This window comes from Aphanomyces invadans (genome assembly GCF_000520115.1).
Source record: "Aphanomyces invadans strain NJM9701 unplaced genomic scaffold supercont1.6, whole genome shotgun sequence".
In the NCBI taxonomy this organism is placed as follows: Eukaryota; Oomycota; class Saprolegniomycetes; order Saprolegniales; family Verrucalvaceae; genus Aphanomyces; species Aphanomyces invadans.
Window position 1 is genome coordinate 2163505 of NW_008580151.1, and position 23647 is coordinate 2187151.

At 57.7% G+C, this 23647-nt stretch overlaps 10 protein-coding genes across 11 annotated transcripts; 6 read left to right on the forward strand and 4 right to left on the reverse strand.

Moving 5' to 3' along the window:
* The first annotated feature begins 166 nt into the window (after nucleotides 1-166).
* On the forward strand, nucleotides 167-2994 carry H310_04263 (hypothetical protein). The gene is made up of 2 exons (XM_008868526.1): nucleotides 167-852; nucleotides 918-2994. Exons 1-2 carry the CDS (start codon nucleotides 183-185, stop codon nucleotides 2798-2800), a joined length of 2553 nt encoding a protein of 850 aa, XP_008866748.1. The 5' UTR covers nucleotides 167-182; the 3' UTR covers nucleotides 2801-2994.
* A 376-nt stretch (nucleotides 2995-3370) lies between these two features.
* H310_04264 (hypothetical protein) lies at nucleotides 3371-4649 on the forward strand. Its single transcript, XM_008868527.1, has one exon. It carries the CDS (start codon nucleotides 3445-3447, stop codon nucleotides 4321-4323), a length of 879 nt encoding a protein of 292 aa, XP_008866749.1. The 5' UTR covers nucleotides 3371-3444; the 3' UTR covers nucleotides 4324-4649.
* H310_04265 (hypothetical protein) lies at nucleotides 4113-7838 on the reverse strand. The gene has a single exon (XM_008868528.1). The coding sequence runs from the start codon at nucleotides 7794-7796 to the stop codon at nucleotides 4899-4901; it is 2898 nt and encodes a 965-aa protein (XP_008866750.1). The 5' UTR covers nucleotides 7797-7838; the 3' UTR covers nucleotides 4113-4898.
* Nucleotides 7839-8356: 518 nt separating this feature from the next.
* On the forward strand, nucleotides 8357-10111 carry H310_04266. 2 transcript variants are annotated; one of them, XM_008868530.1, is made up of 7 exons: nucleotides 8357-8716; nucleotides 8770-8898; nucleotides 8955-9008; nucleotides 9103-9157; nucleotides 9221-9297; nucleotides 9355-9440; nucleotides 9497-10111. In XM_008868530.1, the coding sequence occupies exons 1-7, from the start codon at nucleotides 8391-8393 to the stop codon at nucleotides 9829-9831; spliced, it is 1062 nt and encodes a 353-aa protein (XP_008866752.1). In that variant the 5' UTR covers nucleotides 8357-8390; the 3' UTR covers nucleotides 9832-10111. The 2 variants fall into 2 exon arrangements, with proteins under 2 accessions (XP_008866752.1, XP_008866751.1); XM_008868529.1 differs by having other exon boundaries at nucleotides 9355-10111.
* Nucleotides 10112-10114: 3 nt separating this feature from the next.
* On the forward strand, nucleotides 10115-10762 carry H310_04267 (hypothetical protein). Its single transcript, XM_008868531.1, has 3 exons — nucleotides 10115-10317; nucleotides 10412-10458; nucleotides 10512-10762. Exons 1-3 carry the CDS (start codon nucleotides 10185-10187, stop codon nucleotides 10617-10619), a joined length of 288 nt encoding a protein of 95 aa, XP_008866753.1. The 5' UTR covers nucleotides 10115-10184; the 3' UTR covers nucleotides 10620-10762.
* A 29-nt stretch (nucleotides 10763-10791) lies between these two features.
* H310_04268 (hypothetical protein) lies at nucleotides 10792-12394 on the reverse strand. Its single transcript, XM_008868532.1, has 8 exons — nucleotides 12237-12394; nucleotides 12090-12171; nucleotides 11878-12042; nucleotides 11742-11821; nucleotides 11558-11696; nucleotides 11289-11492; nucleotides 11111-11236; nucleotides 10792-11054 (listed from the first exon to the last, which is right to left on the reverse strand). Exons 1-8 carry the CDS (start codon nucleotides 12326-12328, stop codon nucleotides 10920-10922), a joined length of 1023 nt encoding a protein of 340 aa, XP_008866754.1. The 5' UTR covers nucleotides 12329-12394; the 3' UTR covers nucleotides 10792-10919.
* Nucleotides 12395-12564: 170 nt separating this feature from the next.
* Nucleotides 12565-14136, reverse strand: H310_04269 (hypothetical protein; the record flags this gene model as incomplete). Its single annotated transcript, XM_008868533.1, has 2 exons — nucleotides 12565-13062; nucleotides 13111-14136. The coding sequence occupies 2 exons, from the start codon at nucleotides 14134-14136 to the stop codon at nucleotides 12565-12567; spliced, it is 1524 nt and encodes a 507-aa protein (XP_008866755.1).
* Nucleotides 14137-14586: 450 nt separating this feature from the next.
* H310_04270 (hypothetical protein) lies at nucleotides 14587-15950 on the reverse strand. The gene is made up of 4 exons (XM_008868534.1): nucleotides 15424-15950; nucleotides 15236-15307; nucleotides 15092-15175; nucleotides 14587-15034 (listed from the first exon to the last, which is right to left on the reverse strand). The coding sequence occupies exons 1-4, from the start codon at nucleotides 15883-15885 to the stop codon at nucleotides 14678-14680; spliced, it is 975 nt and encodes a 324-aa protein (XP_008866756.1). The 5' UTR covers nucleotides 15886-15950; the 3' UTR covers nucleotides 14587-14677.
* A 95-nt stretch (nucleotides 15951-16045) lies between these two features.
* H310_04271 (hypothetical protein) lies at nucleotides 16046-20313 on the forward strand. The gene is made up of 10 exons (XM_008868535.1): nucleotides 16046-16990; nucleotides 17045-17481; nucleotides 17530-17676; nucleotides 17727-17891; nucleotides 17937-18008; nucleotides 18064-18698; nucleotides 18771-19059; nucleotides 19110-19266; nucleotides 19310-19996; nucleotides 20053-20313. Exons 1-10 carry the CDS (start codon nucleotides 16088-16090, stop codon nucleotides 20161-20163), a joined length of 3603 nt encoding a protein of 1200 aa, XP_008866757.1. The 5' UTR covers nucleotides 16046-16087; the 3' UTR covers nucleotides 20164-20313.
* Nucleotides 20314-20845: 532 nt separating this feature from the next.
* Nucleotides 20846-23486, forward strand: H310_04272 (methionine-tRNA ligase). The gene is made up of 5 exons (XM_008868536.1): nucleotides 20846-21874; nucleotides 21922-22155; nucleotides 22269-22403; nucleotides 22450-22635; nucleotides 22681-23486. Exons 1-5 carry the CDS (start codon nucleotides 20864-20866, stop codon nucleotides 23269-23271), a joined length of 2157 nt encoding a protein of 718 aa, XP_008866758.1. The 5' UTR covers nucleotides 20846-20863; the 3' UTR covers nucleotides 23272-23486.
* The last annotated feature ends 161 nt before the right edge of the window (nucleotides 23487-23647 follow it).

The following is a 23647-nucleotide window of genomic DNA, read 5'->3' on the forward strand; positions in this document are numbered from 1 at the left end:
CCACATTTCTCTTTGGAGCACTCTCCATGTTGGCCTGTGGGCAGCACTGCGCACACGACTTGTCTGGTGTGCCAGTCGGAGCCACTAAATTAGGCGTCGTTGAAAAATACTGTTAAAATAGGGATATTTATCCGGATATCCCGAAAGCACCGTTGACGATTCGCACAATACAACGACGATCGATGGGAGGTAAGCGAAAGGTCGTTGAGACATCTCCTGTTGCCGCCGCCCCTCGTGCGACGAAGCGATCGACGCGCAGCTCGACTGTTGCTGCAGTGAACTCAACTCCACCTGCTCCAACTCCCCATTCGCCGCCGGCAAAGAAGGCAGTGAAAGCGTTGAAACCGGTGCACGCAACTGCCCAGGCTCCACCGCCGTCGCTGGCCACGGGAGACGTCGATGCCAAGGCGTCTGAACTCTTGGCTGGATTGAGCGTATCGAATTTTACATTGGCCACAAATCATGCGGGGGACGTCATGGACGCTTCGTTGGTTCAGATCGACCTTGCCAAGAACACGGACAAATATTACGTTCTCCAACTCATCGCTGTCGGTCACGGCCAGACGTATTATGTGTTTACGCGCTGGGGACGCACTGGACAAGTTGGACAGCACAAGCTGGACGGACCCTTCTCGTACGACGACGCACAAGACAACTTTTGCAAGAAGTTTCTCGATAAAACAGGGTCGAACTGGGCGGACAAGGGTTCGTTTGAGTGCAAAAAGGGAAAATACGATCTGCTGGTCGTGGATTATATGGCAGCACAAGCGTCGACGGGAGCTGTCTGGGAATACTACATGGGTAACTTTGTCGACGGCAAGGCCACGGGATGGTACCCGTACACGGCCGAAGGTAAGCCGATATCGGACATCGTCCTTCTTCCGTCGACGATTGATTCGTTTACAACGTTGCGCCAGGCATGGCACAAACGGAAGCGCTGTGGCAAACATTCCAAGCCAACACAACGTATAGCAGCAGGATTGTGGAAAGCGGCATGTATTCGTATCAAGTCGATTTGGTCAACATGACTCAAACCAACATGTCAACCCACAAGTCCCGCTTCATTCGACGAGCGCATAACGGCATCGTTGTGGCCGCTGCCGCCGCTCCAAGCAGCGGTCCTCCATCGATTGCTTGTGGTTCGTCGGTTCCAGGCCATCCACCAGCGCTTCCTGTGATTCCCATCGCGGTGCCGGCGACCGTGATCAAGTCGTCGTTGTTTACACTACCAGGTGTTGTCCCACAGCCGACGCCATCGAAAGCCACGTCGTCCGTCCACCCGGCCACAAGTCCTGTTGCGAAGAAGGCACTGCCTCCTCCCGTCATGGCACCGCCTGCTGCAGTCCATCGCCCCCTGGACTCGATCTACGAGCAGCTCTACGGGTCCAACGCAGACGTCGTCGACGACTACGATGTGATGCTGAATGAAGTTGCGATCAAGGCCAGCTCCAGCCACAACAAATTTTACCGCATTCAACTTCTCGATTTGCGAAACGGGTCGTGGGACGTATTTACGCGATGGGGTCGCGTCGGCGAAGACGGCAACCATGCGTTGTTGGGGCCGTTTGCCGCGCTGGGCGATGCCGCGACTGCCTTTAGCAAAAAATTCACCGACAAGACAAAAAACAAATGGGACGACCGCGCCACGTTTGTCGCCAAGAAGAACCAGTACGAGATCGTCGAGCTCGATATGACGGCATCGTCGGCCGCGCATGCTCCGGTCGCCGTCGTGAACGACACGATTCCGTCGCGCTTGCCCAAGCAGACGCAGAAGCTCATTTGCATGATCTTCGATACGGACATGTTCCAGTCAGAGCTCAAACGGATGAACTTGGACCCGGCCCGCATGCCGCTCGGCACACTCAGTCTGCAGCAGATTCAAAAGGGCGTGGCGATCCTCGACGAGCTCCAGGCGAATTTGACCACCCCCAATGCCACCCTCCGCACAACGCTCTCGTCCAAGTTTTACACTCTCATTCCGCACGCGTTCTCGCGCAGCACGATTCCCCCCGTGCTGGCAACGCCCCAACAGCTCGAGGAAAAATACGACATGCTGTCGACATTGCACGATATTGTGGTTGCTCAGGACGTCGAGCGAGCGATCCACGTCCCGTCTGTGCAGCAAGCCAACAGCATCGACCTCAAGTACGCCGAGCTCCAGTGCCAGTTGGATTTGGTGTCGCCGTCCGACCCGGTGTACTCAGTTGTGACCAAGTACATCCAGCACTCGAGTAGTGGACTCTTGCTCCAACAACACGTCGCGCTTCAGGATATTTGGGCAGTGCGCCGCCACGCTGAGGATAAATCGTTTGCGTCGTTTGCCGCCGTGCCAAACCATCGTCTTCTCTGGCACGGCACGAACGTCGCAGTCGTGGCCGCGATTCTCAAATCGGGGCTTCGCATCATGCCGTCGGCTGGCGGCCGCGTCGGCAAAGGCATTTACTTGGCCGATATGCTGGCCAAGTCGAGGCAGTACGTGCATCCGACCCAGTTTGACGGCACCCAGACGGGATGCCTCTTCCTCGTGGAAACGGCTCTCGGCGACATCCATGAGATCACGCAAGACGACCCATCGCTGACCAAGCCACCCGCGCCGTTCGATTCCGTCCTGGCCAAGGGCACCACATATCCCGACCCAGCGCACGACCAGTTGGTCGACTTCGACGGCAACCACGTTCGTGTCCCAGTGGGGCCGACTGTAACATCGCACGCCTTGGCGACGTCCTTCACCCACAACGAATTCCTCGTGTACCAAGAACGCCAGCAGCGCCTTCGATTCATCGTCACATTCAAGATGTAATCGTCAAAACGCCGACGTGTAGTAGGCTGTGTTTTTGGCATCACAGGCAACAGAAGCTGTGGGTTCACTGGCTGCTGCCCGATGAACTGTCCGTGCTTCCGTCGGTACGAGTCATGGAATCCGTTGCAGAGACGAATGGACGAGGGAGCGTCGGGAGGCACACATAAACCGCACTGCGCTCCAGGCGCTGTGATAGCAACGCGATTTGTATGCGGGTACCTGTTTGTGCAATTCGCAACGCAATTGTGTTCCTCAGCTGGCCCACCACACAAGACACCCCGAACGGACAAATCGATCCAAAGACTTCACAGCTCAGCCAAGCAAGAAATTTCAGCCAGAGTAGGATGCACGGAGCTTGCATGCGCCCTTGCATGCATGCTGGGGCGTGTAGTCAAGCGGCGTTGCGCTGCATGCTGCCGTCCGGCTCGACGCGAATGCTTCGGGTGGCGAGTGTCGGCTCTGAAAGCTTGTGAAATGTACCATCACTCCTCCATGTCGTCTGCTACATACAACGTTCAAGATGTAATATTACCATGTCCGTTGACCAACACTCATGGGCCGGCATGGCAACGTTTTCGTGACATGGGGTCGATCGATCGACCCACACAACTCAACCTTCGCTTCCACACTCACACGCAAGCAAGATGACCGTCATGACCCGCAGCATGTCGTCGAAGACTCGCAGCTCAGCCAAGCCTCCGCGCCCCACGACATGTACCTGCGTGTGGTGCCGAACATGGAAGCCTCGCAAGGTGTACTACCGCACGCGACGCGCCGTCAAGAAGGAACGGTCGCAACCAACGCCCAAGGCCACCAAGTCGACGTTTTTGAAACGCAAGCCTCGAGGGACGACATCTGCCGCTGCCACGGCGCCGCCAACGCCCGCGACAGGACAAGTCGACTCGATTGCGGCAGCGCATCTTGCCCACCTGGATGCGCCACTGCGTGTCGCGACCTTGCCGGACGGACACGTCATGGACGCGTCGCTCGTCTTGGTCGACCTGGCTCAAAACATGGACAAGTACTACCTCATACAACTGATCCAAGCAAACGTCTCGTCGCTCGGTGGCGACTCGCACTACTACTGCTTTACGCGATGGGGTCGCACTGGCACAGCCGGCCAACATCAACTGGATGGTCCTCACGTAACGTTGGCCCATGCCCAAGCAGTGTTTGAGTCAAAGTTCCATGAGAAAACGGGGCAAGCCTGGCACACCCGAGCGTCGTTTGCCCAGATCGACGGCAAGTACGACCTTCTCCGCGTCGACTACGAAGCCAAAGCGAACGGACAGTGGGAATACTACATGGACGACTTTGTCGACGGCAAGGCCACGGGGTGGTACCCGTACACGGCAGGCGGCACCACGCAGATGGAATTCCTGTGGCAAACCCACCAAGCGAACGCGACGTACAACAGCCGCATCGTCCAGTCCGGACATTACTCGTACAGGATCGACTTGACCGCGATGACGCAGACGAACATTTCGACCGAGAAACTGCGCCGCATTCGACGACGACGGTAGACGTAAGCTTAACGAATCGAATTTGCACCGAGCAGAGTCGATCCGACACGGCGCGGCACTCGGAGCGCTTGTGTGGAATGCGGTGACGTGCTCTACGAGCACACGTCCTGGCACGAACCGTAGAAGTCGACAGCACATTTTATCGACGCCGCCGCCTTCCACATGAACCTTTGAAATGCCCAACCTCAGACGAAGAGCCTTTGCAATGGACTCCGTCGAAAAAGCAAAGCGCGATTAGTTGCATGCTGCAGGCATGCCGCGCCATCTCGGCGGCGATGTTGCGTCGTTGTACGATGGCCGCATTGTCCTCCACAACGGGGGGTCTCGTCCACCCTCAACCGACTCAAGTTGAACAGAGCAGTCGCCCAAGCACACCGGCGAACGCAGACCACCCCAGTTTGTGTCGATTCCCACGATAGAGTAATTGACGAGGAAATATGTCGGTCGTGACAGTTCGATGGAGAAGGCCGTCCAATGCGGGAGGCTATGCTGATGGTGGCGTTCAATGCATATCCTTCACATCCACGAAGACGGAATTGTCCGAGCAGCAGAATTATCTACTACTCCTCTTCGTCTCAATCCATGGCGGCGTCGTCGAGCTGGTCCATCACGCCATCGACGACAATCTCCAACACGTCCGTTGGCCGCGCAACGTTGTCGATCGTGGTCTCTGGTTCCGCCGCCGCAGCGTCCCCGCCACTCGTTTCAAGCGTGCATGCTGCATGTTCGTCGTGAACGATGGGCACGCCGTCCGCCCTCGTGTCCGTCGCACGGTCAAACGACGGTTCATGCGAAATGAGCGATCGAAAGCTTTGCCGATAGCTTTCGAGCGTATGGCTTGACAGCTTGGTTCGCATGGCGAGCACAAACACGCGGTCCACAATCGTGGGTTGCACCACGAGCCCCCGGAACGACCGACGACCGTCCACGTTGTTGGACTCGACGCCGGACGACAGGAGCACGACTTCCGTCCCGACATGTTTGTAGATTCCGACGCCGTTCCGGGAGACACTGGTGTAGTCGCGCTTGGGCATTTGCGTTACAACGTCGCCGTCGTTGACGACGCGAAACCCCGACACGATGGCGTTGAAGAGCAAGCGAAATGCGTGGTTGCCGACGCGCGGGCTGCCAAAGTTGTACATGGTCACGGCCACGTTGGGCTGCGCGAGGGCGAGGTCCACGGCACACAGCGTCGCCAGCGCGCCGCCGAGGCTGTGGCCCGTACAATAGATCTGAAGAGGCGCGAGCGGTGGCCGAGGCAACTGCCGCACGGCGTCGTGGATGGCCGCTTGCAGCGTCTTGTACGCTTGCCAAAATCCCAAGTGCACGTACACGTCGCTGCGGTGGTACCGCCGGTGGAGCGCTTTTCGCGGCGCTGTGAACTCGACCCCTGGAAACAGGACTTGGCGTGATTTGACGTCGGTGAGCCCGTTCTTGAGGCTGCCAGTGCCTCGAAAGCTCACGATGTACCGGTCGAATGCTGTGTCGTGCAGGAGGAGGGCGTTCGTGTCGGTCGCAGCGCCGTGGAAGGTCCGGATGACATGGATGTTGTACGCGTTGGGGTGGATAATGTCGAGCCCGATGCGTCCAAATGAGGATGGCGACGGCGGCGGACATGGCGATGCCGCTGCCGTCGACGAACGACCATCCTCCGCGCTTTGGTCGGCGGCCAGAGTGTCAAAATAGCTCGTGACACTGCAGTTGAGCATGACGACGGCTGTCGTAAGGTTGAACGTTCGCATCGTCAGGCGAATGGACGCTCGTTTCCTGTCGTCGCCATCATCATCGCCGTCATCGTTATCGTCATCGTTCAATGCAAACGACTTGCGCTCGGGAGATGTCTGGAGCAGCTGGTCGTGTTGGAGCGGAAGGTAGCACTGGAGCACCATCCAGGCGAACGCCTGCAGCCGAACGAGGGCGGCGAGCCACGCGAGGCTTTTCGACGTCGGTGTCGATAAAGACCACGCCGCCCGCTTGAGCAGTGTGATCAGCGACCCAATGGCTTCCGGCACGACCAGAAACGACAGCACGCCGTACGTGACGTAGCGAAATTTCGCGGTTTTGTACGGGAACGTGCGGATCTCCCGGCCCCGTCGCGCCCAGTACCAGAGCACGATGAGCCCCTGCGTAGCGAATTCGAGGACGGTGATCACAAGGACAAGGACATCTGCCACGTCGGGGGGAAGTTTCAGCTCGTAGTTGATGCCTTGCAAGATCGTCAGCGCCGCGACCGTCGCTGCCTTGATCGTGTAAAACCGAACGTGGCCGCGGTCCGCCAAGCTCTCGGTCGTTCGGTCCATGCCGTCGGCAAAGCACAAGACAAAAAACCGCGTCGAATTCTTCCCGACAAGGTACAGCCAGAAACTGACCTGGAGGAGCGCGGCCGGCATTGCCGTCCCCGCCATTGTATACACAAACTGGGCAATCGAAAACGGAATTTGAATTTGCAGCATCAGCGCCATCAACATGCCGACGATCCACCGCCACTGCGGAAGCGACACCGTCGGCTGCGAGTGGCGAAACAGCCGCACTCGATGCCAAAAGTACGCGACCGACATCACGTCGATCGCCATGACCGTGCACGAGCAGTAGAGCGTCACAAACGGCGACACAAAGCGCTGGCGCCACGCAATGGTCATGGTGTCGAATGGCCGCAGCTGCAGCGTCGGGTCCAGCTCGAACGACACGTCGACGGCAGAAAAGAGGTTGATGTCCACACCAAAGAGCTGGGCGTAGTTGACGTCGACCGCGGCGCTTTCCACCGTGATCAACGATGCGTCCTGGGCTGTTGTGGACCAATTCGCCAAGAAACACGTTTGCCTTGGCCCGCCCTCGACGGGCTCGACGGTCAGGACCGCCGTGGCGAGCGGAGGGCGACGGGGCGTCGGCGCCCCCAGAGGGAAAACAAACACCAGCGACGAGGCGGACGTCGACACAACGAGGGACATGGACGAGCAAAACGGAGACACGCGCGTGTGGACTTGCCAACCTGTGCATTCGCTTCCCCGACATGAGACTGCTGGGGTCACGACCACGATAGACGACGTGTCGAGCGCGATGATGGGCAAGAACGCAAACGCGAACAAGTAGTACACCACCAAGAGCTGCACGACCTTTGGTTTCGACATGACTTCGAGCTGCGCGATGGGCCGCGCCATGGACAAATGCAGCTCGGGCTTCCACTGACACCCTGGATGGATCACCTTACGATGGATTGGTACCTTCGCAGCGGGCGACGTTGCCCATCTCGGCCGCATGAAAACCGCCGATACAGCATGCATGTGACGTACGCGAAAGGTTGGAAGCACACCGTGCCGCTGCAGAGGCGATGATGATGGACTCGGGCAGTCGTCCCCAGCCGGCGGCGCCTGTGCGGCAACTGGTGCCTCCATCGTGGCGGTGAAATCAAATTCGATTCCCAACTCGTCACGTCGTCTGTGTGGCGATGGAAGTATTGGGAGACTGTTGTGCATGTAACTGCGCCGTGACGGACAGAAATAGATGGTTGGCTCGGCAACACTGGCCTCGGCAGCGAACCCTTCGGTGGAAGATGGTCGGAAGCTCTGCCAACGTTGCCATGTTGAGCTCCCAGATGGCCATCGACGTCTCGATAACGGATGGACAATCGACCGAACATGAAGCGGTGCAACTGGCCATGCCACACCGGCTAACGTAGCCCCTGCAGCTCAACCCTGGTCAGCGCCACGGTAGTGGTGCCGACAAGAATGATGTGATGTGGTCATTGTGTTGTGATCGCATTCAAGTGCGGCGAGCGATCCAGCCGACGACGACCATCTATCCTCACCACACGCAAGGGATGAAAGGTCAGAGGGCACAGGGTATATCTGAAAATGACGCTACCTCTCGCGCTTGGCGCTCTCAACGCCATCGCTGACTACTCATGCGCCACCATGAGCGACGACTGCCATGTCATGCAGGCGATGCGAATATTTTAATTCCAGTGTCGGCTTCTCCTCAAGTTATACTGGATAACGTATACATGTCGGCACAAATTTATTTTATGAAACGCGATGGCCATACCGCATTGTGCATTATTTGGTCGTGGCATGTTGGGGTCGCTAAAGCATCGCGTGCTGGAAGGAGGGAAGCAACTGAAGAGCACGCTAGAAGAGCACAGCGCCGAGATGAACAAGCAGCGTCTCCAGATGAATATCAACATGAACAGCGCGTCGGAGCGGTTGACGGCGGTGGCGGCGGCGGCAACAAGTGTGGTATCCACGGTTACCAAGTCGACAACGTTGGGCGCATCGGCGCCGTCAGCGTCTGTTGTCGGGACAAAGGAGCCAGACGAGGTTGCAGGAGGGCCGTTCTTTGCGTCCTTTGTACATCGCCAGCAACAGGTACTTGTGGAGCATCAAGCACTCCTCCAGAGGTACGATGCGATGTAATGGCATGAGCGGTCGACTTGTCACGTGACCACGTCAGCGGGGAGCATCTCTCGGACGTGTTTTCGAAGACGCGGCGGCGGGTGACAGCCGAAGCACAGAGCGCGATGTTCCTCCAACACAACTTTCAAAACATCGCGCACATCAAGGACGGCATCCGATCCATTCGGTACGCTCCCCCCTCTCTCAACCTTTTCAGGCAAATGCCCACCCAGCCGACGGCAGGAACTCGATAGTGTCGTTGGTGGGCCTCATGGAAGAAGTCGAACAGTTGCTCATGTACGTCGCCGCAATGCGGACGAGACCTCCATCTTCAACAAACGCCCTTGCCCACCTCCACCGTCTCCATCGCCATGGTGGCACTTGCCCGTAGGTCCAAGACAGAGGAAGAATTGGTGTACGAGAACGCGGCGTTTGCTCTGCAACAGGTAGGCTGGACCATGGCGTCGTGGTCCATGCGCATCGTGCCCGCACCGTGAATCGATCGGTAGCAAGCGGAATTGGAGCAATTTGAATGCAGTACGTTGGCCGAGAAGCAGCAGCGACTTCTTCGGCGGCACCACGAACGGTACGATCGTTGGAGCGGTCTGTGGCAACATGGTTTTCACGGTTGGCGGCGGCGTAGACAGCGCGCGCTTGGCGACGCGTTCGCCAAGGACCTGCACACGTATCAAACGATCCTATCGTACCAAGGCTATCTTCCTGCACTGAGTACGACAGCTATCTTGCTTGAACGAGGTTTCGTGATGGGGATTTGTGACGGGTAGCCGATCCGCACGCGCCGGTCGAGTCGCTCGAGTCGATTGAGATGGCGATTCAGCCTGACGAAGACCTTGACACGTTTTATAAAGATGTGGTCGATCCAGACGATGGGCCGTCGTGGAGCGGGGGCTGCGGCTCAGGCGATGGTGCGCGCGATGACGTTGACGCGGTGGACGTTGCGGTGGCGCCTCGTCACCACGTCGATGGGCACGTGTGGGTCGATCCAACTGGCGACGACGATGAAACGAAAAGCGACATGGCGTCGACGGTGGCCGAATTGCCGTCCGAAGTCCCGACGTTAGATGGCTACGCTAGCGACACGAACGAACAAGACGATTGATTCTATGGAGGCTTCAACCCCGTCGATTGTGCACGTTGTAGCTTTGTAAGGTTCGGCAAGCGACTGTGGCTTGGTTGGACGGCCTCGAGTCGCATTCTTCTGGCTCTGGGACACACATGGGCGAGGGTGGCACTGCTCAGTAGGTTGAGAGGGGTGTGCGGACTAGCTGCTGCGGGCCGCCGACCCGATAACTTTGCACGATCCGAACGGCTAGCTCACGAGGGATGACCGACGCAAGAAATTTGGCGCCGTAGGAGGGCCGCCCGTCGTTTCGGACGAAACCATCGACGCGACGCTTGGAAACAATTCGATCTTGACGCTTGCGTCCAAGCGACTGGAATTGATCGATTCGAATGGAGAGCAAAGGAACCCGCGCGGTCGTGGACGAGTCGGCATTGAGTAAATCCGCGGCCCACTTGAAAGCCGCCAAGAGCGTCGACCGCCCCGACTCGTTGTCGTACGATCGAGACGTCGCCCAGCAGTATGGTACGATCGGTCTCTGGTCGTGACGGTGGCGGAACGAACTAAGGCGACCTTTCGAGTGCTAAAGGGACGCGACAACTCATCGTGGCTTTCGTAGCGGCACTGTACGTCAAGCATGATGGAAACCTCCGCGATCTGTTCGAGGTATGCATGCCCACGGTGACGATCGCTGCCAACGCCCCGCATGCGTCATGTAGGAGCTGGACGAGAGCCCACGCAAGGCGCTGAAGCACCCCCCAGACGACGCACACGACTTTGGCATCAAGTACGCGCAAGGGTATTACACGTTCGCCGAGGAAAAGTGAGGGTGGAGGAATGGTCGAGCGCCGACGATGTCGAGAGAGACTTGTTGCTTTAGGGGGATTGGGTCGCGTATTGAATGGAGGCGAGTGTGCGTGACAGAGTCGCGACGACGCCTTTGGACCATTTCACATGGACGACGTGCTCCATCACTCTTAGCTGTCGAGTGTTGCCAAGGGTGAGGGCGTTGGGTGCGCCCATGCTTGCGGCGAGACCAGCGCAGGCACGTTTGTCATATTACACAGACGGCGGCCACCGATCCATGCATCGGCAAACGCACACACGATTCTGGTGCCTGGACATTGTTACTTTTTCTTTTTCCCTTTCTTGCCGCCCTTCTTCTTCTTCCCGTCGGCCTTTTCGCCGCGGTTGAGCTTCTGAAAGACGTCAGGGGGAAGCGACGCGTCGACTTCGAACACCGTGACACGGGACCCTTCCGCCTATACGCGCAGGCGACGATCGGCCCAAGAACTGTCGCGCTGGACAGACAGCGTACCGACGATAGTGCTGGAAGCAAGATGTCTGCGCCTTCCGCGTCGATGAAGTTGAATGCAAACTTGATGGTTGTGAGCGTTTTGCATCGCAGAATCGCATCCCGAAACGTGGTGAGCGCGTCGACGTCCTGGTGGCACGAGCAATCGCTTGACCAGTCCATGCGAACACCACCATCGTACCTTTCGAATCCCGTTGTCAGACACGTTGAGCTTCACCAACGACTGCGATCGCTTGAGTCCTTTGGAGATGTTGAGGAGCCCGGCATCGCCGAGCATGTTGCCCTGTAGACTGAGCGTCTCAAGCGCGCTTTTTGCCATGCACAAAAGCTGGGCCAGCACCACGCCGCCGTCGCTCGATACATTGCAAAAGTCCAAGTGCAGTTGCTAGAGCAGCCACAACCCCGACGTGAGTCCCCCCCGCCGTCGAAGTTGTCGCTCCACAGACGTACCTTGATCGTGTGATTTGCAAACAATCCTTGGCATAACGCGTAAACGCCGTCGTTGCCAATCTTGTTGTTGCAGTTCAGTTTTAAAGTTTGCAAAGGCGACTTCCTCTCGGGCTTGAGCGCGTCGGCCAGCATCGCGCAGCTAGAAATCTCCATGACGAGAGTCCCCACGACCGCCGGGACGCACCCCTCTGGCCCAATGTCGCAGTCCATGAGCTCCACGTACAGCACGTTCACGAGGGCACTCCCCTCGCTCAGCAGCGTCGACTGGTCCATTCGCAAGTCAGCTTGCTCCCATGCAACGACGCATTGCGGCTACGTACAATGGCCGACGCGCCTTCGTCGCCAATCGCGTTATTCCACACACGGACGTTTGCGAGATGCTGGTACGGCCCTGTGTTGTTGTGTGGCACCGTCCCCAGGAAAGCACACGTCATGGCTCGTATGCCCCCGTTGCCGAGGTTGCCAAACTCTTCGTCGACAACTACCTACTCGAAACGAAATGAGGCGACGAAGGGCACTCGTCGCAATGTGCCTGCGCCAACTTCTCATCCGCCTCCTCCCCCTTGCCTTTGATCATTTCGGTCACATGCGCATTGACAGGAACACCGATGGCCCTGGAGGCCAAGCGTCATTGCCAACATCCACGACTGTTGGATCATATGCGGCAGGAGTCCCGTACCTGCACATCTTGGTGTAGCTGGCGACCACCATCGCCCGGGTGACGCCGTTGTCTTCTGGCTCTGGCTCCTTTTTCTTGGCTTTCGGTCCCATCTCCTGAACAGGCAATTCCACGACACGAGCCACACGAGAGTGCGCCGCACGTGTGTTATATTTAGCCCCTCGAGCAGTGGCATCCTTTTCGATGTCAATGTCCTGTCCATGCATGCGTCGCAGACAGCGCGATGGAGCTCCTTCTTAGCTGACCACGTACGGCAAGCATGACGCAAAGATAACCATCGATTCCCACAGGATCGAGCACACGCCCGACGTCGTGATTCTTTCATTCCTTACAGCGACTTCATGTTAAGCTCAAGGGTAAAGTGGGCGACGAGGAGGGCCCCAAGGCTAAGGATCCCCCCGACCAACACTGGCAAAGCGTGCCCCATGTCCGTTTGCACGAGCAACGTGGCGAGCACAAAGTTGAGCAACTGGCCGGCGCAGTTTGCTGAGTTGAATGCGCCTGCAAACAGCCCGAGCTGGTTGTCCGGGCCATGGCCGACAACGTGGATGATGACAGGGATCTGCATGGCAAACACAGTGTTCTGGGTAATGGCACACAGCACGACAATCGTCACGTTGACTTCGACCACTTTGCACATGGCCATCGCAATCAAAAGCGCTTGGGGCAAAATCGACCATGTAAAGACTCGCTTGGCACCACACGTTCGAACGAGCCACGGCAAAATGGCCAGGTAAACGAGCCCGACGCCGTTAAAGATCGTGTCCGTGATGCCACCCGCCAACTGCACTCCCTCGTTGTAGGCTTCTTGGGGGCCCGTACACGCCTACATGTATGTGGTCAGCATTTCCTTCGGAATGGGAAGAGTCTGTACCTTGCCACACACGTTGGCCCCTTCGGCGAGACCCCCCTTGACGAACAGCCCAAAGAATTGTCCCTTGGCGCCATTGTACGCCGTGTACCCGTACTGAATGAGGAAAAAGCACACGCAGAACGACACAAGGACACGGGGGAGTTCGCAGAGGCCCGTGTACACGGCGGCAAAAGCTTGCTGCAGCTGTGTGCATCGAGGAATCGCATTCGGCGGAAGGGGCATTGGCTCTTCCTTGGCCCAAATGCAGACGGGAATTGCCGTCAAGAGCATGACCCCCACAAGCATAAACATAAAGGCGTGAATCGACTCGTGCGCGGGGCCAAAAAACAAAATGTACCCCGACACGCAAAACGACCCAGCGATCGAAAATCCTTGGCCGATCGAGGCTGCAGTGACTTGGCGGTCCCCGGCAAAGTCGGCCAGAATCAAACTCACGGGGACTTGCGTCATGTTGACGCTAATGTCCATCCAAATGTAACACAACACCGTCCACACCGCGGTCCAGGGCTGCCGCGTCCCGCCTGGGACGTCGCCCATGGCTTCACCGATTTCCCTCGCATACGACATCACGAGCCAGCAAACCGACGACGCAACAGCTCCAAACAAAAGGAATGGACGGCGACGCCCGTACGGACTCGTGCAGGCATCGCTCAGCACGCCAATGGTTGGAGCGACCAAGAGGCCCGTGAGGGGCCCAACGATTTGGACGAGCTGCACAGCCCACGACGGCAAGAGCGTTTCCAACAGGGGTCCGAACGCAGCCCACTGCGCTGCCCATGACATGTTCATCGCCATCTTCGGGGCCGCGAGAAAAACCATGAACGGAATCGAACAGGCCGGTGGCGGCGGGTGGTAATACGCAGCGTCAGCGCCAAACGGGGCATCCCCCGCGAGAAGCGACTTGGGTGTAACGATCGTGTTGGCATAGCCCCCAGGGGACAAACAGGCTGCGCCTCGACTGATGGCCGGCACAACGTGGGGCGTCAGCGGCGGGGCCGTCGCGGGACGAGTCGGGGCGATCACCATTTTTGTCCAGTTCTAACTCTTCCGACGAACGCAAATGCTGAATTGATGGTGCTGAGACCTCGACGCACAGTTGGAGGTTGCCCGGTGCACCCGTTGGACAGAACGTCATCGTTGCAACCAGAATCCGAGACAGGCATCGAAATTGTGTGATGTCGAGAGCTGCTGTCACCGCAAGAAGGCCGCGGGTGTGCCCGTCTTACGAATGCGTTGTGGAGGATGGGAGTTTTCGTGCATACACCTATAGTCAGTTCCATATACATTTTGAAAACTTTGACACCTTACCTGGGTTGACCCGAAAGGACGACAGCACATCTGTACGCAAAGCCATTCCAGCAGCGTCGCTGCTGGACAACGGGAAAGCTATCGCTATCCTTTGCGAAGTACTTAGGCCCCTTGCTGAGGCGGTCGTGATGGTTTTCACTGATTCGTTTTGCCATGACTCTTTGATCTCGAGGTGAAATGATGCATATTTTTCAATAGGCCCGCGAAAGGGAAGTCATTCCAACAGCACGCGGACGGCAGGTTTTCCCACTCATTCATGTTACTCATCGTACTCTTGCATGACGAGGGCGTGGGCGTCTGGAATGCGCAGCGATGGCTTGGTCACCACGGGCTTGTCTTGGAGTTGCTGGATAGCGAAATCGTCGTCCGAGTCGATGTCCGCCGCGACGCGCTTGGCTTTATCTGCCTTTTCCTTTGCCTGGACATTGACAGGAGCGACTCCCACGAGCCCCCCCGGCACCTTGGACGCTTTCAGTGCCTTTTCCCACGGCACCATGGCATGCTTATACAGGTCGAGCGTCGTTTGGGCATCGATGACCGAATCATGCTCGCCACCTTGAATCGTCCTGCCCAGCACCTCGAGCGCCAAATGCCGAAGTGCTTTCGGCAACAATTTCTGTTTACAAAAACATCGCCGAATGAGCTGGCCGACGATAGCTCCTTGCCAGCCTACCGTGCCGTTCACCCTCCGCCGCATGTACGGACGGTACTTGGTCGTGTCGCGCAGCATGGGCTTGGGATGCGTCAGCATTAACGCCTACCGGACAGTCGAGTTTGGTCAGCCTTGGTCCAACGGCAGCCACTGCATGCGAGGAACCTGCAAATCATTTCGCACGGCATGACCAACCAATATCTTGTCCTTAAGAATCGCGGCGACATCCACTTGGCACTACCTCCGCCACAAAAAGTATGAGATCACGCGGTCAGGGATGCGCAGGACGTATAGCGCGAGGACGCCGAGGACCTTGGCGTCCACGACGTACACGAGGTACAGCTGATGCATACCTTGGCAAATGGGATGGCTTTGCGCAGCGACTTGGACCGAATGCCACTGACGTGCGTTCGGAAGTCGGTGACCTTTTCCAGCGGCTTGACGTGCTCGTCGTACACGACGTTCCCATCAAAGTCGACAATGCTGCATCGCGCGAGGACGCTGCGGGTTCCGCCGACGCCGACGCCAACCATTTCACAATCCATGGCCACGATCGACGTGGTGTCGATCCAGTCGATCGTTTGCGACTTTTTCGGCTTCTTCTCGGGCTTCTTGGCCTTGACGTAGCGCAGGTCGTGCTTCTTGTCCGCCGCTGGCTGGGCCACCACGGGCTTCAACTTGGCCCAGTTGCTGCCTGCAGCAATCGGAAGCGGCTTCTTCGCGCCATTCGTCTTGGCCTTTTTCTTCTTGTGTCCGCCGTTGGCGCCGTCGGTCGGACGCTTGAGCGACGACGGCTGCGCGGCATTGTCCGACATGGTGCCTTGAATGCTGTGGCGCTTTGATTGGTGGCCCAGCAAGATAGCAAAGAGTCAAGAAGTACTTGGAGCTATTTTGACCCGATAATCAACGATTTCAAATGATACGACGTCCAAAGGTCGTCGTCCAATCGAAAGGAGCAGTTACAACATCTGAAACCGCTCGCACCTGGTGACGTTTCGCGCCAGCAGCGCCGCAAGCATGGAGTCAGCGATGCCAGCAGGAGTCAGTCGAGACGACTCGAACGAAACCGAGAATGCTGCACAATGGGGTCGACCCATGACGCTCGACGACTTTGCACCGCCCCATGGCACTCTAGGCAGACCACTCACGGCAGATGACTACGCGCCCCCGCATCAAGTTGCCGGGAGACCGTTGACACTGGACGACTTTGCGCCGCGTCACCTTCCGCCGATCTCCCCTCCGAAACCAGTGGTCGACACGCCCGTGGACGACTCGAGTTTCGCCGTCGACGAAACGGCGTCGCAACAGACCGACCCACACACGATGAATGTGGTTGATGAAGATGTTGTGTCCGACCTCCAAAGAGAGCTCGTGGTAACTCAGGAATTGCAGCTCGACCACGCAGTGTGGACGACTGAATCCATGTCATCCAACATGACCCTTCGCGTCGACTCGCTGCCCCCAGCGCACCGGCTGTCGTCGGTGAACCGCATGGTTACGATTGCGCGGCCGGACATGATTAAAAACGCAAAGAAGCTCGCGATGTCGCAACGGCTCGGCGCGGGCAAGCCATTCCTGCGCACAACGATGCAAGACATCTCGGAGCTGGGGACCGGCATCCACTTGTACTTCATGTTTACCAAGTACATGGGGGGATGTTTTTGCTTGATGTCGATCTTGGCGCTGCCGTCGCTCATCATGAATGCTAGCGGCCACGGCTTTGAGACGGACATGATCGATCCGCTTCGGTTCTCGACCCTCTGCATCGCCAACCTCGGAGTGAACTCGACCATGAACGCTACGACCGACTGGTGCCTCGACAACCCGTTCACGGACGACCCAAACTACGTCAGCTACATCACGACCGCGTTCGACATTTTGTTTTCGCTAGCGTTTGTGGGATTTATCATGTTTTTCAAGGTTCTGCGCGCTGCCTCCAATGGTCCTTGTGCTTTGCTCTTAGCGTGCTGGTAGGTAAAAATCCAAGCGGCCGTTGCGCAGCAAGCCGAGAACGTCACCCCAGCCAAGTATGCCGTGTTCGTCCGAGGTCTTCCACGCACAGCGACCGAAGCGGAGATCGTGGCGCACTTTAACGACTTGTACAATCCCGAGAACGAGTACATGGAGCTCCCATTGTACTTCGGATGCTGGGGCAAGCGCAAACCCGCGGCCGGCAGACGACACTTGACGACAGGGGGGCGGTTTTCCAAGCCTGTGGCATCCCTTGACCACGTAAATGGCAACGAGCTGTACATGGGCAAGTGGATCGCCGAAGTGAGCATCTCGAGGCCCTCAGGCGGACTGTTGAGAACGTTTCTCGCGATGGATTACTTGACGGCGAAAGCGGCCGAGCTGCACGACATTCTGGACACGTACAAGGGGAATAAGTCGACCGAGCTGGCCATTCCTAGGCACGACTTGAACGCAGGAGCAGTACTTCATGGCGGGGGGTTGTCTAGGATCGAGAAGAGGCTGAAGAAGGTTCAGGCCCAACTCGAAAAGAAGACGAATCGATTGAAGGTCCTCAAGGCCCAAGGTGGCGGTGCGTACCTGACGCAGTGCGACAGTGCTTTCGTTGTGTTCAACTGCGTCGAGTCCCAACGCCGGTCGGTGTCCGACTCATCGTCATGACTCGCCAGAGAATCGCGAATTGTAGCTGTGTCTGCGACTACCGCACCAGTACAAAATGGTACGCGCGGTATTTTCAGCCCAAGTCGCTTCGCTTCCACGGCATCCACCGATTGATTGTCGAGCCCGCACCAGAGCCATCCGACATCATCTGGGAGAACCTCGAGGTGTCTACCCGGCAACGACGCCTTCGGTACGTGTCCTCGGGTCGGACAGTGTCTCAACGGCTGCGACGTAGACGCGCGGTCACGAATTTGATTGCATTCTTGCTGCTGCTCCTGTCGTGCGCCATCATTTCCGTCGCGCAGAGGTAGGCCGCCCGGACGCGCAACTGCTGACGACCGCTCCATATTCCACCGGTGTAGCGCCCAGCAAACGTTCTCGAAGCAAGCGATTCCGAATTTTTGCGCTGAAGCCGTGCCGGCCGTGTTCCTTGGGTCGTACGACAACATCACAAAGTACCAGTGGACGTTGGCATGGGATATGTACCCCACGGACACAGTCTGCCCGGCCGAAGGGTTTTACATCGCGTATTCGAACAAGGTCCCCCGCACGACGCAGCCCGTCCCTGCAGGATCCAACTTTACTCAATGCATGGATCCGTGTGTGTCGCTCGACCCCGCGGTGGACCGGTCGTGCCACACGTTGCCGTGCTTCAAGCCGGACGAGGTAACCAAGCACCGGACTTGTGCCACGTACGCAGCGTCCGATATCTTGCAATGCTATTGCGAGCCCAAGCTGGCGACCGCAATCAAAATGTACGGCATTGTGGAAGGGCCGCGAAAACTCTACAACAACCAGATCCCATGCCAACAGTACTTGGCGAGCTACCTGCGCAAGAATGGCGCAATTGTCCTGGCGGCGGGCGTCGTCATCGTGGTCAATTTGTGCCTCCAGACCATCCTTCGAGCGTTTGGGGAATTCGAACGGCATACGAGCGAAAGCGAGCGTGCGTCTGCACTAGTGTTCAAGCTGTTTTTCGCCCAGTTGCTCAACACAGGTGTGCCGGACATGTTCCTATGGCCCTTGGCGGCGGTGGAGAGTCGTATCGTGGATCAAAATGCTTTCGTAGGGGTTATTGTGCTCCTCGTGAATGCCAGCTGGACCGACGTCCCTCTCCCATTGAGCCTCGACAAGATCTTCCACGGCGAATTCCCCGACTTTGTCCAGAAATGGTATGTCGCAGTCGGCGTCGGCATTGCCACGACCATGCTTGTCAACTCGGTCGCCCCCCAAGTCGCCCCGACCTTGAATGCGTTCGTGATCGCGCCTATGTCGCGGTGGTTGGGCCAGCGCGCCGCGATCACACAAAAGCAGCTGGATGAGCTGTACGCAGGCCCGCCATTTGACATATCCCTCCGGTGCGCCGCCTCCTCGTGGCTCTCGCTGCATCTTGGTGATTGCGGTGTAGGTACCCCCTGGTGCTCAACACCGTGTTCGTCACGATGATGTACTGCGGCGGCATACCCGTCCTGCTCCCAATCGCCGCTGCGTCCTGCTTGATTACGTATTGTTGCGACAAGCTCACGCTGATGCGGCTGTACTCGATTCGCACGGCATACGACGAGGTAAGGCCAGCGCCGCAAACGGAGCGCTTCAAACTGAGCGTAGGCGCTGGGGAAGCTGGCGTTTTCGATGCTGCCGTTTGCGCTGCTCCTCCATCTCGGGTTTTCAACGTGGATGTACGGAAACAACCAGTTTTTGCGCTCCAACTTGTTGGACGTGACGTGGGTCCTGACCAGCCTCGGGCTCAACCACGGCAACGCTGTCACGGACGTCAACGAAATTTACGAATCGTTTCGCGACATCGTGGCCAAGTACGACCCGCTCGGGCGCCACGGCCTCGCATCCAAGATCTTTCGCACGAACGTGTTTCCAATGTTTGCCATGTTTGTCATGGCGGCATGTTCAGTCTTTCTGTCTCAGTTCATTCGGGCTCTGCTGTGGCCTATCCTGGACAAGACAGTCGGGCTCGTCTTGCAGCTTGTGTCGCTTCTCGGGGCATCCGCTGTCGCGAGCCTTCGCAAGTTGTGCCTGCGCAAGCAATATGGCGCGTCGGACGATGGCAGCACGATCCCGCAGTACCCAGACTTCACCGGGTACTTTGAAAAGACGGTCCCGATCAAGGCCAAAATCGACCGAGAAAAAGGATTCGAGCGGGTGCCAGCGACGGGGGTGCTCATTCGAAAGTGGCTCGTCCACACGGCGACGCGAGACGCTGGCGACCGCATGCTCACATGGGAAGCGTTCACCGCTCCAGTCAAGACGTACAACATTGAAGCCAATCCCAAGTACAAGGTCAGTGGTGCATATCACGCTCGTGGCCATGCATCTGAGTGTCGTATGCTCGCTAGAACGCTGTCGTGGAAATGCAACAAGCTGCCAAACGGATGCACGTTGAGCTGGTCGAGAAATCCGCGACGGCCGTGCCACGACGGAATCCAGCGACCGTGTCGCCCATGTAGCGTTTGTTGCGTATCAAGATCAAACGAGAATTCTTCTACCGGGTCGACCTGCATGCGCACCTCCCACAGCGCCTGCCCAACGCGTAGAGCATCACAAGTGTATGCCCAATGCAGAACGAATTGCAATTTGACGCCATGGGATGGAGCGCCTTCCTTGTCACTTGCATGTCTCCATGCTTGGCCCGAGAGCGCACGCCATGCAATTGTGGTGCCCATCGCGGACAGCACCTCCGTGGCGGAGATTCCAATGCTCTCAAGGGGTTTTGCCCTCGAATGGGGCAGTGGCATACCAATCGTACGCTCTCAAGATTGGAACGATTCCAAGGATCCGATTCTCTTTCTCGACACCACTCATCGTTATGGCAAATCCCAGTGATGGTGGACCCAGCGTCCAGTCGGACCAGGAGAACCTTCAACTCCGTGCCACAATCTAGTCTACGACAGCAAGGGCCATGAATCCGTTCTCGCAACGTGCATTCGATCGCTCCTGGTCACACGATTTGTTTGTCTCAGCAGCGGCGCTCGCTCGTTGTGGCGGCGCAGCCCGAACGAGCACCGCGAAATTTTTGCACTTCAACATTGTGGATGTCGGTCGTCCACCAACACTCCGGAAATCCTAAACGAGGCGTCCGAATTTTCAAATTCGGCAAGTGCCGAATTGAATTTGTGACTGGCACAACGCATTTTCTGTGGTTTCGTCATGGACGCATTGAAGGACAAGGTGGCGGCGCTGGACGTGTCGGATGTCAAGCTGAATGGCGTGACCCCTGCCAGCAACGAGAAGTTTTACATCACGACGGCTATCCATTACACGAACGGACAACCGCACATGGGCCACGCGTACGAGAATGTGACGTCGGACGTGATTGCGCGGTACCACCGCACGTACGGCCGCGACGTGTTCTTCTTGACGGGCACGGACGAACACGGTCAAAAGATCGCGCAGACGGCGGAAACGCAGGGTATATCCCCCATTGAACTGTGCGACAAGTACTCTGGCATCTTCCAGCAGCTCGCGAAGGACCTCAACATGTCGAACGACCACTTTATCCGCACGACGAGCAAGCAGCACAAGGAGTTTGCGCAGCTCATTTTTGCCAAGGCCGAAGCGAACGGCGACATTTACAAGGGCACGTACGAGGGATGGTACAACGTCCGCGAAGAAACGTTTGTGACGGAAAACGAAGCGGCGCTGATCAACTACAAGGACCCGACGACAGGAACGCCGCTCAAGAAGATGCAAGAGTCGTCCTACTTTTTCCGCATGTCCAAGTACCAGGAACGGCTGATTGCCCACTACCACGCGCACCCCGAGTTCTTGCAGCCAGAGAACCACCGCCAGATCATCTTGAAGCGGCTGGAAGAGCCGCTCCTCGACCTGAGCGCGTCGCGTACAACCTTCAGTCACGGTGTGCCGCTCCCAAACGACCCCGCGCACGTCATGTACGTTTGGTTTGACGCGCTGTCCAACTACTTGAGCGGCATTGACTATCCGAACGGCGCGCTGGCCAAGTACTGGCCGGCCAGCGTCCACATCATCGGCAAGGACATCACGTGGTTCCATTGTGTCATTTGGCCGTGCATCCTCATGAGCGCGGGGTTTCCGCTGCCGACACGCGTGTTTGCCCACGGGTTTGTGAACGCCCGCGACGGCACCAAGATGAGCAAGTCGATCGGGAATGTCGTCGACCCGTACGACATGATCCAAAAGGTACGAAACTCGAAAGGTGGCTACCACCCATCACGATGCTGGAGTAGTACGGCGTCGATTCGTTCCGGTATTTCCTCGTCCGCGGCGCCAAGTACGGCTCGGACATGCCGTTTTCCGAAGACGAGTTTTTCAACATCCACAACGCTGAATTGAACGACACCCTCGGCAACCTCGTCCACCGTGGGTTAACTCTGAGCGTCAAGTACACCAACGGCCACGTCCCGGATGTGGCGGCGACGCCTTGCTTCGATGTGGCGGCGCTCAAGGCGGCGACGGAAGAGGTAATGGAGGACGCTGCGAGTGGTGACTGAGCGAGGGTTGGTATTGTGGATCAATCTCACGATCGGTGGCGTGATTCTTGGCGCGCGGCGCTCAACCATCCGATGTCTCGTAGGCATTCCAAGCGTATGCGCTGCAGGAAGCGGCATTCCGATTCATGGAAGTTGTGCGGGCCACGAACGGGTACTTGACGACGGCAGCCCCATGGCACATGACGGACGACCACGAGAAGAAAGTGGTTGTGCGCACGGTATGTGGTTTGCGCTGCGCACGAACGCTTGACGGCGGCATGGTAGATCTTGGAAGCGATCTACGTGTTTGCGCACTATATGGTGCCGTTCATGCCGGCCACGGCGGCGCGTGTGTTTGAGTTCTTGCACACGGCGCCGACGACGTTGCCGTTGCTCAGCAACGATTTCAACAACTTGACGCCTGGCACGCCGATCAAGGAAGTGACCAAGGACGACATTTTGTTTGAAAAGGTTGAGCTCGACCTGTGTGGCATTCCTGACTTGTGTGTGTTCTAGCTCAAGTCGGAGGCAGAGCTCGCCGCCCTCGCGTCCAAGCAGGCTGCCGCCGCCGCGCCGCCCGTCGTGAAGAAAGCCAAGGAGGACCTTCCTCTGTTTGCGTCGTGCGACATCCGCGTCGGCACGATCGTGAAGGCGTGGCATCACCCTGATAGCGACAAGCTCTTTTGCGAAGAAATCGACGTCGGGTTCGAGACGGGCCCTGTCCAGATTGCGTCGGGGCTGCGTCCGTTTTACTCGCTTGACGACATGACGGGGCGTCGATGCCTCGTCCTTCTCAACATCAAGGCGGCCAAACTCGCGGGCTTCAAGTCGAATGGTATGGTGCTGTGCGCGTCCAACGAAGCCCATGATGTCGTCGAATTCATCGAGCCGCCGGCGGGGGCCGCAAATGGCGAGCGCGTGTTTATCGCGACCGAGTCGGGCGACCCCGTGTCGGAAGGCCAGATGAAGAAGCAAAAGATCTGGGAAAAGTTGAGTGTGGACCTCCAGACCAACGACAAGCGTGAAGGCACGTACAAGGGCCACGTCATTCAAACGTCGGCGGGCCCGGTCGTTTCCAAGACGCTGACCAACGCCCGCATCGGATAGTCTCCCGCGAATGTGCTCGCTGTCGAGGGTTTTGCTTTTAAGATGTGTTCATTGCATGTATGGTGGCTGCTTGCGCAGTTGCAGTCGTGGCTGGAAACCGAACAGTTCTCAATTCGCTCAAGAGTGCACGCGAGTAGGTGTCGCCGCAGCATTCGATTCGCGTGAAGCGAAGGTAGTTTTGGTTGTAGGGGACCTCGATATGCTTGCCGTCGCGCTGCATCGTCGACGTGGCGGGGGTAGCGCTGCTGTTGGTATACACGATGGCTTCACACATGCACACCACAGCCTTGGCGCCGTCTTCCCGACTGGTGTGACGCTGTGGGATTCACTGGCAGTTCCTGGTCGGTTCAGCGCCCGCGGCTTGCGTGGAGGAGGT